Source organism: Pristiophorus japonicus, chromosome 21 (assembly GCF_044704955.1).
Source record: "Pristiophorus japonicus isolate sPriJap1 chromosome 21, sPriJap1.hap1, whole genome shotgun sequence".
Taxonomy (NCBI): domain Eukaryota; kingdom Metazoa; phylum Chordata; class Chondrichthyes; family Pristiophoridae; genus Pristiophorus; species Pristiophorus japonicus.
In genome coordinates, this window is record NC_091997.1 from 24,602,888 (window position 1) to 24,630,271 (window position 27,384).

The 27,384-nt window shown below is 42.3% G+C and overlaps 1 protein-coding gene across 1 annotated transcript in view; it reads left to right on the forward strand.

Moving 5' to 3' along the window:
* Positions 1-602: 602 nt before the first annotated feature.
* The window catches only part of eftud2 (elongation factor Tu GTP binding domain containing 2), a 60,670-nt gene continuing 33,888 nt past the window's right edge, over positions 603-27,384 (forward strand). Inside the window, exons 1-11 of the mRNA XM_070864480.1 lie at positions 603-791; positions 8,603-8,711; positions 13,612-13,771; positions 15,029-15,107; positions 16,200-16,275; positions 16,591-16,656; positions 18,865-18,900; positions 18,989-19,079; positions 20,343-20,425; positions 22,628-22,794; positions 24,531-24,655. Of these exons, the coding sequence (XP_070720581.1) occupies positions 8,613-8,711; positions 13,612-13,771; positions 15,029-15,107; positions 16,200-16,275; positions 16,591-16,656; positions 18,865-18,900; positions 18,989-19,079; positions 20,343-20,425; positions 22,628-22,794; positions 24,531-24,655 (982 nt within the window). The 5' untranslated portion in view covers positions 603-791; positions 8,603-8,612. The remainder of the gene's footprint in view (positions 792-8,602; positions 8,712-13,611; positions 13,772-15,028; positions 15,108-16,199; positions 16,276-16,590; positions 16,657-18,864; positions 18,901-18,988; positions 19,080-20,342; positions 20,426-22,627; positions 22,795-24,530; positions 24,656-27,384) is intronic.

The following is a 27,384-nucleotide window of genomic DNA, read 5'->3' on the forward strand; positions in this document are numbered from 1 at the left end:
CTCCTGGGCCCCGGTCACTTCCCTCTACGGATACTTGCCGCTCCTTCGCCCCTCCTGCTGTGCCTGCCCGCACTGCAATCAGCGACCTGGCTTCGTAGCCGTCGCCCTCCTGCAGCAGCACGCGCTGCTCCCTCCAATGGCCCCGGCCCGCTGATGGTCTTGCAGGCCGGGACCGCGATGATTTCCGGGCCGGGTGTCGAATGCTGCTTACTCGAATTTTATAATATAATTCCTGTATTACTTGTTCAGGTCTGTCTGTGGACAAATAATGGTATCAAATTCGCTATTGACTTTAATCCTAGAATTGCACAAATTAATTCATTTTATTTTCATTTTTATACACCTATTTTTAAAAACAAATCTTTCCCAATATTTCACGCTGAGAGTGTGTGCTGCCCACTGAGCCATGGCTGACACTGCTGTTGGCCATTGGCACCAAACCAAACAGCAAGGAAACCCAAACCTCGCATTATGAAATCTTGGGCCAGATGTTTTTTGACCGAGCTCAAGGCTTTTTTAAACACGAGTGTTTGCGAGACATTGTGTTGATGTTGTTGTCCTGCCCTCAGCGCCAGGCGGCCGCGCTCGACACGCCGTGACGTGGCGCTGAGGTGCCGGAGGGGTCCTTCCTGAGCTGCACGGCGCGGTTGCCAGGCACCTGAGGCCTCGCGTTCCATCCCGCACCGAGCCCTGGCCCTGAGTCCCCGCTCCGCGCCACCGAGCCCGGAGAACACTCACACCACACACACACACATCGCAGCGGCAGCGACTGAATAAAACCGGAGCCAAAGGTCAGTGATGTGGCGGAGGGCCTCGGTGCTCGGGCGGCCTCGGTGCTCGGGCTGCCCCGGCAGCGTGTGTTGTGGGCCCGAGAGCGGCTGCGGTGTGCGGAGGGTGGGGGACAGAACAACACCACAGGCCATCAACATAAAAACAAAGAAAGGCTTGCATTTCTGTAACGCCTTTCATAACCTCAGGACGTCCCGAAACGCTTTACAGCCAATGAAGTACTTTTTGGAGTGTGGTCACTGTTGTAATTTAGGGAAACACGGCAGTCAATTTGCGCACAGCAAGCTCCCACAAACAGCAATGTGATAATGACCAGATAATGTTGATTGAGGGATAAATATTGGCCAGGACACACACTGCTCTTCTTCAAAATAGTGCTGTGGGGTCATTTGCGTCTACCTGAGACAGGCAAACGGGTCCTCGGTTTAACGTCTTATCTGAAAAACTAGAGGCCATCAATGTAAGAAATGAAATTGGGAATTCAGAAGAAATGTATTCACCGAGAGTGGTGAGAATGTGGAACTCGTTACGATAGGGAGTGGTTGAGGTGAATGGTATAGTTGCATTTAAGTGAGGCTAGATAAGCATATAAGGAAGAAGGGAATAGAGGGTTACATAGAAAATAGGTGCAGGAGTAGGCCATTTAGCCCTTCTAGCCTGCACCGCCATTCAATGAGTTCATGGCTGAACATGCAACTTCAGGACCCCATTCCTGCTTTCTCGCCATACCCCTTGATCCCCCTAGTAGTAAGGACTTCATCTAACTCCCTTTTGAATATATTTAGTGAATTGGCCTCAACTACTATCTGGTAGAGAATTCCACAGGTTCACCACTCTCTGGGTGAAGAAGTTTCTCCTCATCTCGGTCCTAAATGGCTTACCCCTTATCCTTAGACTGTGACCCCTGGTTCTGGACTTCCCCAACATTGGGAACATTCTTCCTGCATCTAACCTGTCTAAACCCATCAGAATTTTAAATGTTTCTATGAGGTCCCCTCTCATTCTTCTGAACTCCAGTGAATACAAGCCCAGTTGATCCAGTCTTTCTTGATAGGTCAGTCCCACCATCCCGGGAATCAGTCTGGTGAATCTTCGCTGCACTCCCTCAATAGCAAGAATGTCCTTCCTCAAGTTAGGAGACCAAAACTGTACACAATACTCCAGGTGTGGCCTCACCAAGGCCCTGTACAACTGTAGCAACACCTCCCTGCCCCTGTACTCAAATCCCCTCGCTATGAAGGCCAACATGCCATTTGCTTTCTTAACCGCCTGCTGTACCTGCATGCCAACCTTCAATGACTGATGTACCATGACACCCAGGTCTCGTTGCACCTCCCCTTTTCCTAATCTGTCACCATTCAGATAAAAGTCTGTCTCTCTGTTTTTACCACCAAAGTGGATAACCTCACATTTATCCACATTATACTTCATCTGCCATGCATTTGCCCACTCACCTAACCTATCCAAGATACTCTGCAGCCTCATAGCATCCTCCTCGCAGCTCACACTGCCACCCAACTTAGTGTCATCTGCAAATTTGGAGATACTACATTTAATCCCCTCTAAATCATTAATGTACAATGTAAACAGCTGGGGCCCCAGCACAGAACCTTGCAGTACCCCACTAGTCACTGCCTGCCATTCTGAAAAGTACCCATTTACTCCTGCTCTTTGCTTCCTGTCTGACAACCAGTTCTCAATCCACGTCAGCACACTACCCCCAATCCCATGTGCTTTAACTTTGCACATTAATCTCTTGTGTGGGACCTTGTCGAAAGCCTTCTGAAAGTCCAAATATACCACATCAACTGGTTCTCCCTTGTCCACTTTACTGGAAACATCCTCACAAAATTCCAGAAGATTTGTCGAGCATGATTTCCCTCTCACAAATCCATGCTGACTTGGACCTATCATGTCACCTTTTTCCAAATGCACTGCTATGACATCCTTAATAATTGATTCCATCATTTTACCCACTACTGAGGTCAGGCTGACCAGTCTATAATTCCCTGTTTTCTCTCTCCCTCCTTTTTTAAAAAGTGGGGTTACATTGGTTACCCTCCACTCGATAGGAACTGATCCAGAGTCAATGGAATGTTGGAAAATGACTGTCAATGCATCCGCTATTTCCAAGGCCACCTCCTTATGTACTCTGGGATGCAGTCCATCAGGCCCTGGGGATTTATCGGCCTTCAATCCCATCAATTTCCCCAACACAATTTCCCGACTAATAAAGATTTCCCTCAGTTCCTCCTCCTTACTAGACCCTCTGACCCCTTTTATATCCGGAAGGTTGTTTGTGTCCTCCTTAGTGAATACCGAACCAAAGTACTTGTTCAATTGGTCTGCCATTTCTTTGTTCCCCGTTATGACTTCCCCTGTTTCTAACTGCAGGGGACCTACGTTTGTCTTTACTAACGTTTTTCTCTTTACATATCTATAGAAACTTTTGCAATCCGCCTTAATGTTCCCTGCAAGCTTCTTCTCGTACTCTATTTTCCCTGTCCTAATCAAACCCTTTGTCCTCCTCTGCTGAGTTCTAAATTTCTCCCAGTCCCTGGGTTCACTGCTATTTCTGGCCAATTTGTATGCCACTTCCTTGGCTTTAATACTATCCCTGATTTCGCTTGATAGCCACGGTTGAGCCACCTTCCCTTTTTTATTTTTACGCCAGACAGGAATGTACAATTGTTGTAGTTCATCCATGCGGTCTCTAAATGTCTGCCATTGCCCATCCACAGTCAACCCCTTAAGTATCATTTGCCAATCTATCCTAGCCAATTCACGCCTCATACCTTCAAAGTTACCCTTCTTTAAGTTCTGGACCATGGTCTCTGAATTAACTGTTTCATTCTCCATCCTAATGCAGAATTCCACCATATTATGGTCACTCTTCCCCAAGGGGCCTCGCACAATGAGATTGCTAATTAATCCTCTCATTACACAACACCCAGTCTAAGATGGCCTCCGCCCTAGTTGGTTCCTCGACATATTGGTCTAGAAAACCATCCCTTATGCACTCCAGGAAATCCTCCTCCACCGTATTGCTTCCAGTTTGGCTCGCCCAATCTATGTGCATATTAAAGTCACCCATTATAACTGCTGCACCTTTATTGCATGCACCCCTAATTTCCTGTTTGATGCCCTCCCCAACATCACTACCACTGTTTGGAGGTCTGTACACAACTCCCACTAACGTTTTTTGCCCTTTGGTGTTCTGCAGCTCTACCCATATAGATTCCACATCATCCAAGCTAATGTCTTTCCTAACTATTGCATTAATCTCCTCTTTAACCAGCAATGCTACCCCACCTCGTTTTCCTTTTATTCTATCCTTCCTGAATGTTGAATATCCCTGGATGTTGAGTTCCCAGCCCTGATCATCCTGGAGCCACGTCTCCGTAATCCCAATCACATCATATTTGTTAACATCTATTTGCACAGTTAATTCATCCACCTTATTGCGGATACTCCTTGCATTAAGACACAAAGCCTTCAGGCTTGTTTTTTTAACATCCTTTGTCCTTTTAGAATTCCAGGCGTTCGTGTGTGATTTGTCAGTTTTCTGTTAATGTAGTTTTTCTTTATAACATTTTCCTTTTGTGTTAGCTTGCCTGAGTCAGAAAGTTGTGGGTTTGAACCCCAATCCTGAGATTTGATCATATAATCCTGGTCGACACGTTGCACAGTACTGAGGGAGTGCTGCACTGTCGGAGGTGTTGTCTTTCGGATGAGACGTTAAACCAAGGCACTCTCCGCCCTCTCGAGTGGATGTAAAAGACCGCATGGCTCTATTCAAAGAGCAGGAGAGTTTTCCCGGTGTCATGTGAATTTTGTTCTTCAACACAAAAATGGATGACATCATTCATTTTATTGCTGTTGGGATCTTGCTGTGTGAAAATTGGCTGCTGCATTTCCTACATTGCAATAGTAGCAATGCTTCAAAAGTAATTCATTTGGCTACAAAGCAATTTGGGATCTTTTGAGATCCTGAAAGTCACTGTGACTGAAAGTTTGTTCTTTAGTACACAATAATTCAGTCGTAGTACTTTACTTGCTTAGAATGAAGCTGTTGTTTTCTTCAGCATGTTCTTGCTTTCATCAGCTTGGAACATGCGGAATGAGATCTGCTGGTGTTCGTGTTTTTCTGTTAACCTTTTAAATCAACTGCTTAACGATCTATTGAATTGGATGGTACAGTGCATCTGTATTTTTTCTCACAACTATACACACGAATGAAATCTGAACAGTAGATTTTTTTTGTACACTTTTTTTTCTCCATACTTTTAACCAAATTGTGTTCACTCCAGTAAACCTAAGAAAGACGATGTTTTATTAATTTTGGAAGCTGTAATTTTCACACTTTCCATCAGTGATTAAATACTGCAGATTTTGACAATTTCTTTTTACTATCAAAAGTGAAAAATAATCATATGCAAGCAAATAGCATGGCAGCTATCTTTATGGCCTCCTTTAAAGAGGTCATCCGATTACTTTAGTGTCAAAGAAGCAAGCTAAATACTGAAAGTACAGAGGAGATCTAAAGAAAGGAATAAGAGGGGCAAAGAGAGAGTAAATGAGAACAGATTAGTGGCCAACTTAAAATGGAGCCAAAAGTCTTTTAGAAACATAAATAGTAAAAGGGTGGAGGTGGTGCCAGAGGACTGGGTTTATCCCTCCCCCCTGTTCAAAAAAGGGGAGAGGGATAAATCCAGCAGTTACAGGCCAGTCAGCCAAAGGTAAGTGATGGGAAAACTTTTAAAGACAATAATCTGGGACAAAATTGACATTTGGAAAAGTCTGGGGTAATAATTGAAAGTCTGTACGGATTTGTTAAAGGCAAATTGTGTTTGACTAACTTGATTGAGTTCTTTGATGAAGCAACACAGAGGGTTGTGCAATTGATGTGTATATGGACTTTTAAAAGGCGTTTGATAAAATATCACATAATAGGCTTGTTTGCAAAATTGAAGCCTGTGGGGGCTAAAGGAGCAGTCGCTGCATGGATACAAAATTGGCTCAGGCAGAAATCAGAGGGTAATGGTGGACAGTGGATTTTCAGACTGGGGGTGAGGTAGGATGTATATAGTGGTGTTCCCCAGGGGCAAGTGTTAGGACCTGTTGGCGCTTTTTTTGATATATATTAATGACCTGGACTTGGGTATACAGGGCATAATTTCAGAGTTTGCAAATGAAACGAAATTCGGAAATGTAGTAAACAATGAGGAGAATAGTAACAGACTTCAGGAGGACATAGAAAGACTGGTGAAATGAGCAGACACGTGAGAGATGAAATTTAATGCAGAACAGTGTGAAGTGAAGCAATATAAACTAAATGGGCCAATTTTAATGGGGATACAGGAGCAGAGAGACCTGGTGTCTATGCACAAAACTTTGAAGATTGCAGGACAAGTTAAGAAGGCTGTTGAAAAAGTATATTGAATCTTTGGCTTTATTTGTAGAGGCATGAATTGCAAAAGTAAGGAAGCTATGCTAAACCTTTATAAAACACTGGTTAGGCCGCAGCTGGAGTATTGTGTTTAGTTTTGGCCACTACACTTTAGGAAGGATGTCAAAGACTCGGAGGGTGTAGAAGAGATTTACTAGAATAGTACGAGGGACTTCAGTTATGTAGGTGACTGGAGATGCTGGGGTTCTTCTTGGAGCAGAGAAGGTGAAGAGATGAGGAAGAGTAAATAAGGAGAAAATGTTTACGGTGGTAGAAGGGTGAATAACCAGAGGACACGGATTTAAGGTGATTGGCAAAAGAACTAGAGGCTACATAAAGGCACAAACAATTAAGCAATAAGTTGTTGTGGTCTGGGATGCACTGCCTGAAAGAGCGGTGGAAGCAGATTCAATAGTAACTTTCAAAAGGGAATTGGATAAGTAATTGAAGGTGTAACAAAGTACATGGCCATAAGGAAAGAGCAGGTACTGAGAATAATTGGATAACTCTACCAAAGAACTGACACAGGCACGATGGGCCGAATGGCCTCTTTCTGTGTTTTATGATTCTATGAAATGCTGAGTAATTTTATGCAAACTTTTGCCCAGCTTAGTTCAGACTGCATTAAACTTATTTCATTTGGGGGTAAAAAGACAAATTGTGAATCCTGAAAATCTCAATTTAAAAACACATATATACAAGTTTGTCTGTACTGTATCTTAAAAGAGAAAAGACACAGGGGGGTCTTTTGGGGTATATATCCTTCAGGAAATGTTCTCTTTTTCAGAAGCTGCATTTTCTGTTATTTTATTTTGCTTGGGCCTGGTTTCCTTAAAGGGAATTCTGGGTGGATCCAGGTCAAATTATAGATCTGATCTCTTCCAAATTTATATCTTTCAAAATGTGTGTATTTGTTATAATCTACATGTCAAGAAAAATACTGACTGCCAGCACTTGAACTGCACTCTAGAAGTGAAAGGAGGGCTCTCTAACCGCATTCACTGGTTGAGCACTTTGTTCTTTATATTTTCAAGAATTAACTATTTTCTTCTTTTCCCAGGCTGTTACCATTGCATGACCTTGTAGCTTTGAATTTCTTAGCATAAATGTTATGTGGAGTTTGTTGAATGTTAGGGAAAATACGGGACGAGAATCTCTCTTGCAGCTTTTGAATAAAATATAAACCATGGCCTTGGAATTACATTGTGGAATAATAATCCATGAGGCCTTAATGGGTTCCTCTGAAATTTTTCTCTCTTCTAGTTTAGCGGAGGAGTTAATCAATTTGATAAAAAATTGCATTAATGCCCTCTCGTAAATAGTGGAGAGAGGAATTTCAGATGGACATTGGGGTTAGATTTTCTGCTTTGCCATTTTCGGGGCGAAAACGGAGGCGGGGCAGGAAATTTACTGCCCAATTAAAGTTTGCGCTGTGTGGAGCAACTTTTGCCATTTGGGCCTTGCGTAGCACTAAGGGAGGCGTTGTACTAAAACCGGATCCTCGCCAACTTTAGTGGTCTTTATGATTCCCGAGATGTCTTGGGAGGGAAAATAAAATTCACAAAGACATTGCCAACACCCTTGCAACATAAATCGCTGCAAAACAATAAAAACTGGAACTTGCCTTTTTTGCAGTTTATCCAACTCACCGCCGCCGGCAGGGCTGCACCTGGCGGTCATCGCGGTGTACGGGTCGGGTGAGACTCACCACCTGCCGGTGTTGCACGCTCGCCACAGCTCTTTTAAGTGCCGCCACAAAAACCAAGCTGAGGATCGCGCCCAGACGAAAAATAGCTCACCCGCCCCATTTTTCACTGCGGAGGATCAAAACTCGGTCGCAAATGACCTGAAAATTCAGCCCATTGCATTAGTATGCTGCAATCCCACAATGCCCATGCTGGCACAGTTATGAAGGGCCAAATGGCCTCCTTCTGTGCTGTATTATTCTATGTCTTATTGAAACATATAAGATCCTGAGTGGGCTTGACAGGGTAGATGTAGAGAGGATGTTTCCTCTCGTCGGGCAATCTAGAACTAGGGGGGGGCATAGTTTCAGAATAAGGGGTTGTCCATTTAAAACGGAAATAAGGAGGAATTTCTTCTGAGGTTCGTGAATCTTTGGAACTCTGCCCCAGAGAGCTGTGGAGACTGGGTCATTTAATTTATTTAAGGTGGAAATACAGATTTTTGAACGATAAAGGAGTCGAGGGTTATGGGGAGCGGGCAGGAAAGTGGAGTTGAGGCTAGGGTCAGATCAGCCATGATCTTATTGAATGGCAGAGCAGGCTCGAGGGGCCAAATGACTACTCCTGCTCCTCCCATATCTTATGTTCTTATGTAATTTAACTTGTCTATACATTTCAGAGTCCCCATCATGGATACAGATTTGTATGATGAATTTGGTAACTACATTGGACCAGAGTTGGATTCTGACGAGGAAGATGGCCTCGGCAGGGATGATGATCTGGATGAGGTGAGGTTAATGTTCACTGTGTTCAGATATGGACCCATGTGGCTTTACAGTTTGTTACACTCATAATAAATGGTCAGACTGAGTACTGTGTGTAATGAGCAAGTGTGACCTTAGCTCCTTTATTAAGGTTCCAGAGTGCCGGTACCTCGTGGGTGGCCTGCTTATATACTGTGCTCCCAAGGGATGCTGGGATCCCTTGGGACTCCAACTGGTAGGCCTTCTGGTAGTCAGGTGTGATGCAGGTTACAAGGAGTTAAATACATAACAGTTTCTTTTAGGATTTGTCTTGACGATGCCCAAATAACATATCGGTTATTCTCCAGATAGACTTTGTTTTGTCATAGAATCACCAGGTTAAAAAAAAATCTGATATATTAAAATCATAATGTTCAGTGTATTTACTCCATGTCTTGCCAGTTGAGAGAAATGTCTGCTTAATTTTCACCACATGAATCAATATTTATCCTAGGCTCATAGTTTGAAAAGTAATGTGCAGCATTTAATTAGCTTTTTCAATGCATTATAATTAATACTAATTCCTCTATAAATATTCCCAAAAATATTCTGTATTCGGATCCTTTGCAGCTCAATTTTCCACATGGGCGATTTTTGCCGCAGTTGAAGAGGTACATCCGATTTTTTTGTGGCCCGACTACGCCAGAAAAAAGTGTTCTGAGTTTCGCCGGAATTATCTTTGAATTTGGCGCGGCGCACATTGGCCTTAAGCTCTGTGAGTGGAGCTTAAGACCTGTGCCAGAAACTGATGTTGCCAGGGTAACGAGGGATGCTCTGAAGGGCTGGTGTTGGGAATGGAAACTGACCAAGGGCTGAGGCTGGAAACTGCTGACCAAGGGCTGAGGCTGGGCTGGAAACAGAAAATGACGCCGCTGCCATCTTGGGCCGAAAGGACCCCGCACCTATCCCGGGCCGAAAGGACCCCACACCAACCCACACCTATCCCGGGCCGAAAGGACACCGCACTGACCAGCACCTATCCTGGGCTGAAAGGACCCTGCAGCGACCTGCACCTATCCTGGGCCGAAAGGACTCCATACACTCCCCCTGCCGTGTCTTCAGCTCGACTGAAACAATGGCATCTTCTCTCTGCCGATTTTGTCTTCTCTGCGCCGATTTCCTTAAGTGTAGGGAAGGTTTTTCAGAAGGGAAACATCTCTTTCCATCAAATGTCACTCTTGAAAACATCAACCTGAAACTATCAGTTATATAAAGTATAATGCATTAGAGTATATTTAAGGAAGTGTTCAAATGATAATCCTTTCCTAATAGATGTAAAATGACTGTCTGGAAGAAAACTGAATTTCTAAGGGGGAGTTAAACTGTTTTTAACTTGGCCTATCTATTGTAGTCTGTCCTGTCCGTGAGAGATCACGCTCCAGACATCACCACAGTCCAGGCATCACGCTCCAGACATCACCACAGTCCAGGCATCACGCTCCAGACATCACCACAGTCCAGGCATCACGCTCCAGACATCACCACAATCCAGGCATCACGCTCCCTGCATCACGCTCCATCACTCCATGTATCATGCTGTATTTCAGATGCAAATCGATCTTAAAATGCTGGCTGAAACTGACAACCACATTCCAATCTGCAAAGTGTCCTGGCCAGACAACGGAGTCTGTGTGTCCTTAAAGGGACATGGCACCACTTTTGCAAATTATATATGAATGATGGGCAGAGAAAGATCAGCTGGTCCATCAAGCCTGCACCACACTCATAGTGGTCTATTCCCTATCCTCCACTCCCCCGCTCCCAATCGCCATGTAACCTGCTGGGAGAGGTGTAAGAATATAGTTATGTTCGTTATGACATTTTTCTGTATTCGAGTAATGTAAAAACAGCTAATGTAGCAAGAGTTGGTTTAAACTGTGCGCTTACAAAAAAAAACTGTCCTCACTCAGCAGATATAAGGCAAAATATAATCGCAAGAGGTTTTAGGCCATTTTAAGTGATGTATTTAATGCTTTAGTCCTTTGTGTTTAAACTTCCCACCCCCTGTCTCTGACTGTGCCTGCATTGAACTTAACTCTAGGTGAGGTTTTTCAGAACTTACAAAAGTGGACACTTACTCCATTCTAAGTTAGTTTGGAGTAACTTTTCGCAGTTCAAACTTGCAAATCAGGCGTAAGTGGCTGGACACATCCCCTTTTGGGAAAAAAAAATGTAACTAAAATTAATCTAAAGTAACTCACTAGAACTGGAGCAAACTAAATGCCGAGAATTGCGATTTCTAAGATGCTCCAAACTAAACTAGTTGCTCAAAAAAAATAGGAGCAACTCCACCCGAAACTTGGGCCCCATATATGTGTGATATTCTGCATTAGGATAAAGCAGACAGATTTGCGAATACTATCTCTCCCTGACTCTCTCTGAACCCCAAATTCTAACATGTATTCAAAATAAAAATTGTTTTTGCATTAAGTGTTTAAACTCAAGTATTCATATTTGTTTAAGTAGTTAAACTTGAGTCAAAAATGACACCAGGATTTGCATACTTACTTACCACTAAGGAGACGAGTGTGAGTAGTGCAAGGATTCGCAGACTGATAAACAGCCTGAGAGGCTGCAACATGAATGCTCCTTCTATGGCCCCTAGTAACACAATGTCAGTAACTCAGTGATGTGTGACTGTGGTCATGAGCTGTAAGCGATGGACCGTTTGTTCTGCTGCCAACTCTTGTCCTAGTCCTGTAATGCTACTGTCAAATGCAATGATTAATGCCGGGGCATGTGTAGCCTTGTAGGGAAGAGTGTGAGGATACCATACAGTGATCACCACCGAGGAGATTTTCAAGATGGAATCTCCGAAAACCAGATGTGATCATGGCAAAGCCACATGCTCCGTCCTGTGAGCGTCACTGAAAGCCACTTACAAATAAGTTCCATTTCCTTCATTAAGCAATATTCATGTTGACCATCTGTGTTTTGACATGCACTAGTTAGAGCGTTATCAATTCTTAGGATCCTGTACAGCAATATTGTAGGAAAAAATTCCAAACATAAACCCATAATATATGTGGCTCTGCAAGTCAGTAGGGGACAGGTAGAATTTGTTTCTGTCAAATGGCTACCTGCTGCTCAGCTGACTTTGTTTTGGAATAGACCAGGCAAGTATTTTTCTGGATCACTTAATTTTTGACACTACAGCTAATAATGAATTCACAAGGGTCCATTTAAAGACTTGTAAAGTAGGTCAAAATTAAAATGTACGGCAGCCCACTGAGACTGCAGTATTTTATTCTTGGCTCTGGGACTCCTTCCCTAAACCCCTCCGCCTCTCTACCTCACTTTCCTCCTTTTAAGACGCCCCTTAAAACCTACCTCTTTAATCAAGCTTTTGGTCATCTGCCATTATTGCTTCTTGTGTGGCTCGGTTCACATTTATCTGTTTTGTCATAACACTCCTGTGAAGCGCCTTGGGATGTTTTACTATGTAAATAACTATTTATAACTATATAAATAAATGTTGTGCTTGCATTATTCTCAGTTAATCGTCTCTTTGCTGTAGGACGTGACTTATTTATGTTGTAGCTGATTTCTACAGCGGGCAGATCCACTTGAAAACAGAAAATAAAAAACAAAGAACTGCTTGTTGATGCGTAACTGTTCTGAAGATGCAAACTGTAATAAATTTGCTGGCGTTGACACTTTCCCTGTTGCTGCTAATTAGGAGTCCAGTGACGTTTTCAGCTGCTTGCATATCCTTTCCCCCATTCCCCTCCTTTTCAGCTCCTGCCAGTGAGATAAGTTGATGTGCCCCCTCCCTCCTCCGCCTCCACCACACACCTGTCTCTGACTTGGGCTGCCAGACTTGAGACTGCTAGCCAATAAATGATCCAATTACAATTTTCATCTGCAGAAATGAGCATTAAAGGCAGTATTTGACCCCGCCAGTGGCACTGATATTAGCGGAGTTACAAACTCTAAATCGATACAAAGTCTGTGTTTAAAAGCACTCCTGTTTATTAAAAACAATCCCAGCTTCCACAGCTCAATCCTGTTCCAGTTTTTTGACTAAACGATTAATTGGGGAAATTGAATACGGACTGATTTTTCGGTCAGAAATTAGAAATCTCTTCAGTGCTCAATCTAAATGCATACTGTTTCAATGCACTGAAAATGTCTATCAAATGTACTGAAAGTCTTAATGTTAACTTTTGGAACTAATTTTGCAGTGTGCACCAATTTTTCATGATGCTGCACTTCAGCTGCTTACTCATCAGATGATCGGAATACAAATCTTGGCTGAATGTTATTGGAGGTGCAGATTTCCTTACTGTTTTTCAATGGTTTACTACATTGTGCATCAATACATTGAACATGCACTAAACAATAATGATATTACCTCTGAAATCTTTTAACTAAATAATAGCCTGGCCACAAACTTAAGTTTTATAAGGCCAGCTCTAGGTTAGATGTCGAGAGGTGTTTCTTTTTCCAGAGAATAGTGGACCTCTGGAACAGGCTGATGCTGATTCGCTGAATTCCTTCTAGCGAGAGCTGGACCAGTTTCTGGCTGGTGCGGAGATCACCTCTTACAAAAGTAAGGTACTGCAGGGAATTCAGGGCCAGAGTAACCTGGACAAGTTTCAATTGCCTAGATGGGTCAGAGAAGAATTTCCCAGATTTTGTTTTTCGAGGTATCGCTATTGTGTGCGGCAAGCTCGACGGACTCGAGGTTCTTTACCTATCTGTCATTGTTCATATGTTTGTAATACTATTACTCTTTGAAATGCCAAAAGTCCAATATTTATACAAAGCAGCTTTTATATTGCATTTCCTCTATTTATACAGGGGAGTAAAATAATGTCTCTAAGTAGTTGCATCAATGTTCAGACAGTTGTTTTAAAAATGCTTTTATGTTTGAATATATTAGGAGGATGACGATGATGAAGAAGCTGGTGATCAGGATGATGATCACGTTGGAATGGAGGTGGTGCTACATGAGGATAAGAAGTATTACCCTACAGCAGAGGAAGTGTATGGGCCTGAGGTAGAGACAATCGTCCAAGAGGAGGATACTCAGCCACTTACAGGTAAGGTGGAGCAATTGAAATAATTCAAGAGCTTTCGGTTATGGTTCTCCAAACTCCTCTGTGTTACACGGGTTTTAATTGTTTTAAAACTGCTTTCCCCCCCCCCCCCCCCCTCCCTACCTCTTCTGTTCTTGCTTCTATGCATTCTAGTCTCCTCGCCCAAAAAAGCTTTTCAATCTTCAATTTCTTAACAGATTTTATTTTGTCAATTTAAAAATAATAGCAAACTGCTTTCCCCATGTAAAATAGACAGCTTCTGTGCTTTAAGTGCCTTGAACTGCATAGCCTTATATATACATAACAAAATTAGGTTGTTTAATTTTGTGCTAACCACATAGTTGGCCAATGTTGTTGCTCACAATTTTTAGTTAGTGTTTTGAATAACCAGTAACATTCATTTCTGTAGGAAACGTTTGATTAATCTTAACACTAAATGTCAATTTTCAAAAAATGCTATGGTCAAGACTGAATAAATTTGCCTTTTAAAATAATGAATGCCTAAATGTTGTAATTAGTTTTTGCTGACCTATAAAGGTTGCTAACCTCTGGCCATCTCGCATGAATTGGAATTTAATATTTACTATAGCTCCACTAACCAGTGCAAGCAACCGCTAAACAAAGTTTGCTGTGTGTGAATAATTGGAGATCTGCACAGACCTTATTTAAGTACACAGAGAAGCAGAGAAAGCTAAGAGGAGATTTGATAGAGGTGTTTGGAATCACATAGGCTTTAGCTAGAGTAAATAAAGAAAAACTGTTTCCAGTGGCTGATGGGTCGATAGCCAGATTTACAGTGAAGGAGGAAAAATGGCAGGGAAATGGGCAAAGAGTGGGGAGTGGGACTAACTGGATTGCTCTTGCAGGCTAGGAGGAGCAACATTAGTGAAAGAAGGAAAGAACTTACATTTATATAGCGCCTTTCACAACCTCAGGACATCCCAAAGCACTTTACAGCCAATGAACTACTTTTGGAGGGTAGTCACTGTTAAAGTGGAATGGAACATGGTGTGTGTGGCATAGTTGTTTGTTGGCAACAAGGAGGTCTGTGTTCAAGAAAACTTTTAATTTAAACTGAAGCAAATCTATAATATTCTTTGACGGTGGCTCTCTTATTTCCGTAACATGTTTCTGAGTAAAGTTATTAATGAGTCTGTTTAGGCAGTTGCATAATGGCTGTCCATTGAAGTACATTTTTAACTCTGTTTTTAATGGAATCACTTGTTGCTGTTTTTGTAATTGAGGTTTTTCAACTTTCAGAACCTATCATTAAACCTGTCAAGAAAAAGAAGTTTACATTGATGGAGCAGGAGTTACCGGAAACAGTGTATGATATGGAGTAAGTGCATACTTGTGTGGTACCCTTGAAAGCAGTATTTTTTTTTAAATCAAGCTTCGGTGCCCAACATTGATTACTCGTGGGTTAGATGTAATGCAGTTATATGCAGAATATCTGTCTGTTGTGAACTAAGCGTATTCCTTAAATCCAGCCCCCAAAACACCCCTGCTGCAGCACTGTTTGTTTTTTGCACCAACCATCATGGTCTCTTCAACCAAGGATGCTATTTCTTGTCCTAATTTGTGGATAATTAAATGCTTTAAAAAAATTATTTGTTCATAGGATGTGGGTGTTGCTGGCAATGCCAGCATTTATTGCCCATCCCCAAATGCCCTTGAGCAGGTGGTGATGAGCCGCTGCCTTGACTCGCTGCAGTATACTTTGTAATAGTTTAGTACGACTGAGTGGCTTGCTAGGCCATTTCAGAGGGCAGTTAAGAGTCAACCACATTGCTGTGGGTCTGGAGTCACATATAGGCTGGACCAGGTAAGGATGGCAGATTTCCTTCCCTGAAGATCATTAGTGAACCTGATGGGTTTTTACATCTATCCGATAGTTTCATGATCACCATTATTGATACTAGCTTATTATTCCAGATTTATTTAATTACCTGAATTTAAATTCTGCAACTGCCATGGTGGGATTTGAACTCGCAGATCATTGGTCCAGGCCTCTGGATTACTAGTCCAGTAACATAACCACTATGCTACTGTACCTGTACTCTTATAATTAAGTGCTATGTGCATGCACCCATTGGAAATGACAGAGTTTCCTGGTTCATTCAATGTGGTAACCTTACAACTGGCACATCATAGCTCCATTTAAATGCAGGACCCTGAGGTAGAAGGCACAAGTCCCCTGCAAAGGGCTGTTTATTCACAGGGAGCAAATCCTTTGAGCATCAAGCCCTTTAGGTATACCAACCAAATAATGTTTTGATTCAAGACAAGTCACTGATACCTTTCTTAGATATACCTGTAACCGTATGATTGAATAATTATTTTCTGTTGGCAGTCTAGTGCACGTTTGATTATCAATAAAGTGAAAGTATAAACATTTATATGAATGGCCACTTTTTTTTCCCAATCTCAGATTCCTTGCAGATTTGATGGACAATTCTGAGCTAATTCGGAACATTACTCTCTGTGGGCATTTACATCATGGGAAGGTATGTAATCGATGTGTGGAGGTACTTCGTCAATTGCAGAGAATGGTTTGAACTTTAAGTACATTTGGAGGATTAAAAATCAAGATCTGCAAATAATTATGCATATCCTGCGCTTCATGATTGTTGCTGGCATATGGAAGTGTTGTTAATGATGTACTCCGAGGGGGCAACCTTAAATGTGGTACAGAGTATTCATTATTTTGACTGGTAGTAATGAAAAAGAACTTGCAGAAGCAAATATCCAATATTATAAGTGGCGTGTTATTGTGATATAATCAGCTGAATTTATACATTTTACAATAATTTTTCTTTCAGACAAATTTTGTTGATTGCTTAATTGAACAGACTCACCCAGAGATTCGTAAAAAGGATGACCGAGACGTAAGCATTTTAACAACTTGATCTTCTATTTTCTTAATATTGTGCGTTTATCTGGGAAATCTTAACGATGGTTATATCATTCTTGACTATATTCGTACTGGTTTGCCTACTCGGCACATAGCGGTATTATTCAGTACTTTTTAACTTTTAAAGCCTGAAGCTTACATTTGACTTAACTATTCAGAATAATAAAACTAAAGTTATAGGATCCAGTTAAACCTCAATATTTGTTATATTGATCACTTGTTGGCTACTTTGCTCTTTCTGGTTCTGTTTCTTCAACCAACGTACCTTCAACCACTGTCTGTTCAACCTGCGACAGAAACTGTAGTTCCTGCATTGGACTTATTAGTCATCTGAGAACTCATTTTTAATCTGGAAGCAAGTCATCCTCGACTGTCTATGATGATGATGTTTGAATAATTTTTTCTGCTGTTTTTACTGAGGTTGATGTAACCTATTTTTTAAAAATAAGCGGTTTAAAAGTAAATTCCAAGCATGTATACAGTGGAGACTTGATAGATCGACCATTGGTCGATTGAATATCGTGATCTATCAGAGTTCTTGATTCGTCCCCTCTCGGATTATCCGCCAAGGATAGAGGAACCCTGAGGCCGGATGTTTCCTTTGTTAAGCATGTCAAATTCAAACTGTCCGTCCCAATGGAGTAGATAGGAATAATGCTGACCCACACACCTCCTGGTCTTGGGCCAATTGTTCCGTTTGCTGACTGAGTAGTGGAGTGAAAAGAGTGGGCGGGCAGCAGATCAGTGCTGTCGAATAATGTAAGTTGCAGCTGCATCATTTATTCTGGCAGACACAATTTAAAGACCTGTCAATAGCAGCTTAAGAGAGCAGAAGTCCTACTGAAGAGTTAGGAGAATAGAACTGGGGCAGACGAGAAGAAAGCTTAACGGTCCTGAATTTGCGATCAGTATAATGGCATACTCTTAGAGTACGCTGGCATACCACCGCTGAAACTGACCACAACATCGGGATTTGGCACATGTGCAAGCGCATGCGGAAATCGAAGTTACGGTCTGTCAATGACTGCTCCGAAACTGACTGCGCTGTGCCCCCCACCCCCCCACAGAGTGAAATCTCGTAAATCGTTGAAACTGACGACAAACTCCAGCTCTTCCGCAGTAAGCACACTGTTAAAATTCCCGCTAAAAATTAGACCCAAGGGAATTGGGTGCAATTAAGGTTTTAACAGTGTATTCACTGCTAAACAAATGTTAAGGGCCTGGAAAACCAATTAAAATTTTGTGCAGTGTGAAATTTGTCCATTTTTATAAAAATTAGGCCTAAAAATTTTGGTCATTTGCTTCTCCCGTTAGTGACCCCGGGAGGGGGGAGGCGCGCACAAACTACTTTTCGCCCGGGCGCAGCACCGCTAATGACTCGCGCTAAATTCCATGGGAGTTTAGTGGTGGCAGTAGCCCCGTTAGTGCCCCGGACCCTAAATTGGGTATCGCCCCTTGAAGCTGTGCCAGGCAATGCCAGCGGCAGCTTATGGGGACGTGAACCGGGCGACAGGCCCCTCGCAAGGGAGGTACGCTGGTTTTATTTTTTTTAATTCTGATGTTTTGGTGCGCCCCATGGGTGCTTAGAATGCTGGGCTGTTGGCACGGCACCCCCACTCCCCGGTGGTCCGGGTAGGCCCATTTTTATACTGCAGAGTTTTCAGCTTTTGCCCTTCTCTTTAATTAAAGGAAGAGCCCCTCCTATGCGACCCAGTGCGTAGCGCTACGCCCCGCTCCCGACGAGTCCGCCACGCCCTGGAAAAGAACTGGAACGTGCTGTTTTGCACGCCACTTCTTTTCGGGGGCGGTAACCCCAATTTCTCTCGAGAGGTGAGACTTCTGAGCCCGGCACAAAGTCTTACAGCCTCCAAGTGGGGCTCAACGGAATCTTTCCCCATTAATGTTTGAGAAACTTTGTGCATCTTTATTTTCGGTTTGCCTTTTCCCCATGTGAGAACCGAGTGCGGAGTGTAGTTTGGGGCTAACAGCAAATGCCTTCGCTTCGCTGCTGGCCGCAAATTCTGGGCCAGTATATTGGTTAGGAATGCTGAAAGTATTGACTGTGCTCACTTCCCTGGACTTTGATAAATTGAGGCTCCAATGTAGCTTTTGTCTTGTTGCAACCACCAAGTTAATACTCAAAACAGTTAACACGATGAAGATGTATTTTGTTTGTTTTCAGCTTCGCTACACTGATATACTCTTTACAGAGCAGGAGGTAAGCACAAAAATGCTGCTTTTTATTTGAATTAGTTGGAGCTTATTGAAATTCTCTTGGATAATTTCTGCAATGACTTTCTTTCCAGAGAGGAGTAGGTATAAAGAGTACACCAGTCACAATGGTCCTTCCAGATTCCAAGGGCAAATCCTATCTCTTCAACATCATAGATACTCCAGGTGTGTACTATGAACTGGCCGCAAATGTTTTAAAATTGTTGTACCACAGGCTATGTTGTTCAGCTCATGAGATGATGCTGGTAACAACTAGTTTTCATTGAACTATTTCACTGATTCTGAGTTTGTAAATTCCCAGCAATGATTTTGACTTCATCCACGACTTGGAGAAAAACAATGTGGTTGCAACCATGCCGCTATGAGGTTCCTTAATCTGATGGGTTCAAATGTTAATGTCTTGGTTAAAAATTTAAAAAAAAAGAAAGACTCGCATTTATATAGCGCCTTTCACGACCACTAGACTTCCCAAAGTGCTTTACAGTCAATGAAGTACTACAGAGGTGTAGTCGTTGTAATGTAGGAAATGTGGCAGCCAATTTGCGCACAGCAAGCTCCCTCAAACAGCAATGTGATAATGACCAGATAATCTGTTTGTGATGTTGATTGAGGGATACATATTGGCCAGGACACCGGGGATAACTCCCCTGCTCTTCTTCAAAATAGTGCCATGGGAGCTTTTACATCCACCTGAGAAGGCAGATGGGGCCTCGGTTTAACGTCTCATCCGAAAGACGGCACCTCCAACAATGAAGCACTCCCTCAATATTGTAGTGGAGTGTATGTCTAGAATTTTGTGCGCTAGTCTCTGGAGTGGGACTTGAACCCACAACCTTCTGACTCAGACAAGAGAGCTACCACCTGAACCACAGACACTAAAAGATGGAGTTTTACATGAACACATCCTGTTTGCTACTAAGCGTGATTGCAGTCCAATTATTTTTATTTCCTGTATCAATAGTTTAAACAGGAAACCTGACAGGAAGGTAGTTAGATACAGTTTATACAATAAGCCTTATGTAACTCCTATATTATTTGTTAAGGTCTATCTGTTGGATAAATAATGGCATCAAATTAGCCCTTGATTTTGATCCTAGAATTGCACAAATTCATTCATTTTATTTTCATTTTTATAGACCTAATTTTGAAAGATGCCAATGAAATGTCTTTTCATTAATGTGGCCTGATGTTTCAAGCAGTTTTTTTCTTTTGTCTGACCTCATCTTTAGAGATGGAACTCCTCACTACTGCCTTGTGTTCCCTCCAATAGCTGCACTAAGAACTGGTGTAACTGACTTAAATGAAAGAAGTTGTAATGATCAATAGCTTCGAGACTTTCATTCTTATACTTGCTGATTTACAAGACTGCCTTCCTGCTGCTAGAACTGTTCTCAGCCCATCTATAAATGGAATGTATTTTATTTTCAGGACATGTCAACTTCTCTGATGAGGTTACAGCAGGTTTCAGGATCTCTGACGGTATGGTACTGTTCATTGATGCAGCAGAGGGGGTGAGTAGGTTCAGGTCTGTTGTAGACTAAAAGAAAATAACCTTTTTTTTCTGGGTACAGCTGTGAACTAAGATAGTTTCCAGGTTCTGGGCATAGCAATGCATGAGAGTCAAATTCTGTCTCGGTACATGAAAGAAGTACACCTCGCAGAAAATACTGAATAGGGAAAATTGCGTGGCGCCCTGTTTGGGAGCGGTACTTGCCTCGAGGCGGGAGTTCCTGCAGCAGGCGTGGAAGTACCGCCCCGCTCGCGATATTGGAGTTACCGCCCCCGAGAGCATGTCTGGCATGAGCAGGGCAGAAGCAAACGGTGTGGGGCGCAGGGCTATGCGCTGAAATGTAGAAGGGACCCCCTCATTCATTAATGCGGAGGGCCAAGCTGCCGAATGTGCGGGTCCCTGCCTGGACCTCCGGGTAGCGGAGTGACTGGCTACCAGATCGCGGCACGGACCTCACGTTCCACGATGCCGATTTTTTTTTTGTTCTCCGAGCACCGCATCCCCTTTAATGTCCCATGAGCGGCCTACAGGAGCAGGGCGCTACCCATTACCAAAGCCACTAAAATTTAGCAGGAGTCGTTAGCACGCTGCGCCCGGGCAAAGTCGTTTGCACCCCGGGGCGCTAACTGGAGGCACGAACAAACCCAATTTCTCCCCGAGTCTCAAGACATGTATGAAACTTGAAGACTCTGAAAATTTATATAACATATCACATCCATAATGCCCTTTAAAACAGATAGAAATACTGTCTTCCCCCATGTCCAAATATCTACTGCTACACTGTGCGCGTTGCAACATGTTGAAGATTAAAAGTAACAGAAGTCTAACCTCTGCTGGCATCATTCAGTTGAATGATTTATCTAGATCATCTCTGGTGAATGGCCCAATGTCTAAAATGGCAGGAAGGGCTGATTCCAGAACAGGGTGAGGTTAATGATTTAATTGATAGTGGCGTTTGTCAAGAGTGGCAGAATCTACAAAAGTAACTGGTGTCGGTATTATATTAAACTGCAAGGAAAAGAAATTGGGTTTGCGGAGGAGTCTGACAAACAACACACCAAAAAATTTGCATTTATATTGCACGTCATCCCAGTTCTGAGGGATGTTTCAAAGGGCTTCCCACAAATTAATTTCGAGGTGCAGTCACTGCTGCATCAAACTCATACTAGTTGAGGTAAAGTCACACAGGATCAATCCCTTCTTTATTCAGTGGCAAGAAGCAAGTTGGAAAGATTCTCAGCAGTTTTAGAAATCTACGTTTTTAACCCTTGTCTGAACCCAAAGGGATGATCAGATTAGTGTGAAGGCGGTTTTCTTCGAAACTGAAGATTTCTAAACCTACTGCTCCCTGCATGATTGTGTGAAATTGTCTATTTCAATATTTTGTTGCACCATACTACTCTACAATAAAGCTCTACACCGTTGTATTTTGAGCTGATCAAATTATTAGAAGCAGAGCCTTTTGTTTAATGTGGTCTCTCTCAGCTCTTTCCAAATCCTGCTCTAAATTGAAGGGTGGGAGAGGAGAAGGTGTAGATCATTTCCCCTTCCCTGCTGTTCCCTCCATGTGGGAAATGCCTCCGCTCTGCTCGGCCTGAGATTTTTAAAACTAGTTCCTCACTCAAACAACGTTTTTTTTCATTACTTTTTGAAACCATTATTCAAATCTATCTCTCGGGGAGTGAAAATCTTTATTTTGGACTTAAGGATTTGCGTAAAGAATTTTTCGCAGATTTGGCCTAGTTTTTAAGACGGCTTGAATAAGAAAAGTCCTAAAATTTGGCCGTAAGTTGACATTCTACCAATAGAACGTGTGAAAGGTGAAACATAAAGGCAACTTATTTTTTTTTTTACTGAGATTAGATGGTTATCTGATGTCATAAACGGAAATTTCCTGCTTGTACAGTAAAGGGACCTCTTCTGAGATTGAAGCGGAGATCCACAGTAGTGAAAATGCAGGGGGCATAAAGAGGAAGATTTGGTTTTCATCCGATCCATGCGATATATGACCTAGGTGAAGTGAACATGGACAGCTGCAGAAAATGGGGAAACGTTCCATTCCTCAGTATTGCCACCCCTCACCTGAGTTTAAAGCATTGTAACAAGCGTTTAGCTGTGATATATCTGATCAGTTTTATTAACGTTGTCTCGATGTTTTTAAGACAATGCTGTGTGTAATGTGGTATTTTTGTGGAATCTGCAGGTAATGCTGAACACGGAGAGATTGATTAAACATGCGGTACAGGAGAAGCTAGCTGTCACCGTTTGCATCAATAAAATAGACAGACTCATCCTGGAGCTGAAACTGCCTCCAACTGATGCATATTACAAACTGCGTCACATTGTGGATGAAGTCAATGGTTTGCTCAGGTAGGCTGTCATTTTTGTTTTGAAAATGCATTATAGTAATAAAATGGTGATGTACTTTCTACATTACTGTAGGGAATATTTTTGTCCTTGTATATTCAAGGTCTCTGCAAGTTTAAACCCAATTTTTTTTTCTGTACCTTTTCCAAAAATATATCCAAATTTGACCCATTAGTATCTGCGTGAATTGGGGGGGGAAACACACAAGGTTGGAGTTGTCTCAACTAATTAAAAATAAACTTAAAGGGTATGTGTGCCATAAGCTGCCTCTCAAATGCCTAGAAATTTACATGATGAGACTGCAGCTCCAGGTTACATTATCTGTATTTTTTAAAAACAGGTAAAAGGAATTGTTGTTTCGTCTTCTATTATAGCGCAACATTTGCATATTTGAGAACGCATGAATTATTCCGGTTCTGTGGAGTTTTGCTTCATTACACATTTCTTCAAGGGGAGGACAAGGGAATCAGCCATGGACATCACCACAGACATTATTAATGGCACTTTTGTCATCCAACAGGGGGTTATGATTCTGTGGCGACAAGACTGCTGCTGAAAGCTTTTCCTCCTTCAGGGTGAACATTTCAAGTAGCATCTATTCCAAGAACTAACAAGACTTCCTCCTTTTCCTTTTTTCAAAAATTTGTTCAAGGGATGTGGGTATCGCTGACAAGGCCGGAATTTATTGCCTATTCTTAATTGCCCGTGAGAAGGTGTTGGTGAGCCGTCTTTTTGATCCGCTGCAGTCTGTGGTGAAGGTGCTCCCACAGTGCTATTAGGGAGGGAGTTCCAGGATTTTGAATCAGCGACGAAGAAGAAACGGCAATATACTTCCAAGTCAGGATGGTGTGTGACTTGGGGGGTGGGGGGGGAACTTGGAGGTGGTGGTGTTCCCATGCGCCTGCTACTCTTGGCCTAGGTGGTAGAGGTCGCGGGTTTGGGAGGTGCTGTCGATGAAGCCTTGGTGAGTTGCTGGTACACACTGCAGCCACGGTACACCACTGGTGGAGTGAATGTTTAAGGTGGTGGGTGTCATCCTGGCTGCTTTGGTCTGGATGGTGTCGAGCTTCTTGAGTGTTGTTGAAGCTGCACTCATCCAGGCAAGTGGAGAATATTCCATCACACTCCTGACTTGTGCTTTGTAGATGGTGGCAAGGCTTTGGGGAGTCAGGAGGTGAGACATTCGCCTTTTTTCCACCCGTACAAAAAGGCGATTTTGACTATGCTAGATTTCTTGTAAAATGCTTGACTGCTATGTGGGACTGAGCTGCCTCAACACGATTTTAGCTTATTTTAAATAAACTAATGTTATTTTTCAAATGATGGGGCACGATTTGGCATCTGTGGTTCACTACACGCTATGTTTCTGGCTCTTTTTGTTGGATATAGGGGTCTTGACGAGACTTAAGTAGTTATCCAGAAGGAGGAAACAAAATCGCAGTGTGCGCAACATTATGCTGCATCAATGCAAGTCCTGGTACCTGGCTTAAGAGGAGCGTTATCAGAGGCTTGGGTTAAGATTTCTGTTTTTTTCTCTTAAGGGTACATGATGCAGAAGGATCATAAAATCAGAGAAATGATAGCTCAGAAGGAGGTCATTTGGTTCATTGCAGGTGTTAGCTTTCCAACTGGTGCTACCTCCTCTACCTTTCGTCTACCTTTTATAGAATCATAAAAAAACAGAAAAAGAAATTGTACAACCCTTGTTTAAACCTTTTTCTCTCTTTCTCCCTCTGCAGTGTCTATTCAACAGATGAAAACCTGATTGTTTCCCCTCTGCTGGGTAATGTTTGCTTTGCCAGTTCTCAGTACAGTATTTGCTTCACTCTGGGATCCTTTGCCAAGATCTATGCTGATACATATGGTGAGCATTCGTTATAATTGGAGATGACAGAAAAACATTCAGTACTTTTAACCTACAGATATAATGATCCATAGACTTTGGTCAGTTTCGTTCATTTGACAAAAGTTTGAAGAACTGGCAGACATTAAGTGTGCCTGTATTAAATATATGGAATGTAGATGAATAATTTAGAGTACATAAGTTATTTAAAGCTAGCTCACGAGTGCAATCAAAAAAACTAATGGGATACTGGGCTTTTTCAGAAGCGATCTAGCCTATGAAAGCATGGAAGAACTTGTGCAATTATACATAGCATTGATCAGAACTCATTTGGAATATTGTGCTCCAGTTTGGGAATATTACCGTAAGAAAAATATACTGATCTTGGAAGGTATCCAGTGACCATTCATCAGGGTTAATGAGAGATTTGGGAATATATTCCCCAGAGATGAGTAGGTTAAAAGTTGTTTTGCTGAGGCATTGAAAATGATTAATGGTTAAAAAGGAAATGACTTCTCTCTAGTAGGGAGATGTAGAACAAGGGGACATCGTTTTAGAATTGAAACTAATAAGAACATAAAAAAATAGGAACAGGTGTGGGCCATGCGGCCCCTCGATCCTGCTCCGCCATTCAATAAGATCATGGTTGATCTGATCACGGACTGAGCTCCACCTCCCTGCCCGCTCCCCATAACCCCTTATCCCTTTATCGTTTAAGAAACTGTCTATTTTTGTCTTAAGTTTATTCAATGACCCAGCTTCCACAGCTCTCTGAGGCAGCGAATTTCACAGATCCATAATCGTCAGAGAAGAAATTTCTCCTCATCTCAGTTTTAAATGGGCGGCCCCTTATTCTAAAATCATGCCCTCGAGTTCTAGTCTCCCTCATCAGTGGAAACATCCTCTCTGCATCCACCTTGTCAAACCCCCTCATAATCTTATAGGTTTCGATAAGATCACCTCTCATTCTTCTGAATTCCAATAAGTAGAGGCCCAACCTACTCAACCTTTCCTCATAAGTCAACCCCCTCATCTCTGGAATCAACCTAGTGAACCTTCTCTGAACTTCCTCCAAAGCAGTCTATCCTTTCGTAAATATAGAAACCAAAACTGCACGCAGTATTCCAGGTGTGGCGTCACCAATACCTTGTATAGCTGTAGCAAGACATCCCTGCTTTTATACTCCATCCCCTTTGCAGTAAAGGCTAAGATTCCATTGACCTTCTTGATCATTTGCTGTACCTGCATATTATCCTTTTGTGTTTCATGCACAAGTACCCCCAGGTCCCGCTGTACTGCAGCACTTTGCAATCGTTCTTCATTTAAATAATAACTTGCTCTTTGATTTTCTTCTGCAAAAGTGCATGACCTCACACTTTCCAACATTATACTCCATCTGCCAAATTTTTGCCCACTCACTTAGCCTGTCTATGTCCTTTTGCAGATTTTGTGTGTCCTCCTCACATTGCTTTTCCTCCCATCTTTGTATCATCAGCAAACTTGGCTACATTACACTCAGTCCCTTCTTCCAAGTCCTTAATATAGATTGTAAATAGTTGGGATCTCAGCACTGATCCCTGCGGCACTCCACTAGTTACTGATTGCCAACCAGAGAATGAACCATTTATCTCTACTCTCTGTTTTCTGTTAGTTAGCCAATCCTCTCTCCATGCTATAATATATTGCCCCCAACCCCGTGAACTTTTATCTTGTGCAGTAACCTTTTATGTGGCACCTTGTCAAATGCCTTCTGGAAGTCCAAATACACCACATCCACTGGTTTCCCTTTATCCACCCTGTTTCTTACATCCTCAAAGAATTCCAGCAAATTTGTCAAACATGACTTCCCTTTCATAAATCCATGCTGCCTCTGCCTGACTGAATTTTGCTTTTCCAAATGTCCTGCAACTGCTTCTTTAATAATGGACTCGAACATTTTCCCAACCACAGATGTCAGGCGAACTGGTCTATAGTTTCCTGCATTTTGTTATGCCTCCTTTTTTAAATAGGGGCGTCACATTTGCAGTTTTTCAATCTGCTGGGACCTCCCCAGAATCGAGGGAATTTTGGTAAATTACAACCAATGCATCCACAATCCCTGCCGCTACTTCTCTTAAGACCCTAGGATGCAAGCCATCAAGTCCAGGGGATTTATCTGCCTTTAGCCCCATTATCTTACTGAGTACCACCTCCTTAGTGATTGTGATTGTGTTAAGTTCCTCCCCCACCCCCTCAATAGCCCCTTGATTATTCACTGTTTGAATATTGTTAGTGTCTTCTACCGTAAAGACTGATGCAAAATATTTGTTCATAGTTTCTGCCACCTCCATGTTCCCCATTACTAATTCCCTAGTCTCGTCCTCTAAGGGACCAACATTTACTTTAGCCACTCTTTTTCTTTTTATGTACCTATAGAAACTCTTGCTATCTGTCTTTATATTTTGTGCTACTTTACTTTCATAGTCTATCTTCCCCTTTCTAATCATTTTTTTAGTCATTCTTTGCTGGCTTTTAAAAGCTTCCCAGGCTTCTGTCCTCCCACTAGTTTTGGCCACTTTGTATGCCCTTGTTTTTAATTGGATAGCGTCCTTTATTTCCATAGTTAGCCACAGATGGCTATTTTTTCTCTTGCACCCTTTCCTCCTCACTGGAATATATTTTTCTTGAGAATTGTGAAATATCTCCTTAAATGTACATCCCTGTTCATCAACCGTCCTACACTTTAATCCATTTTCCCAGTCCATTTTACC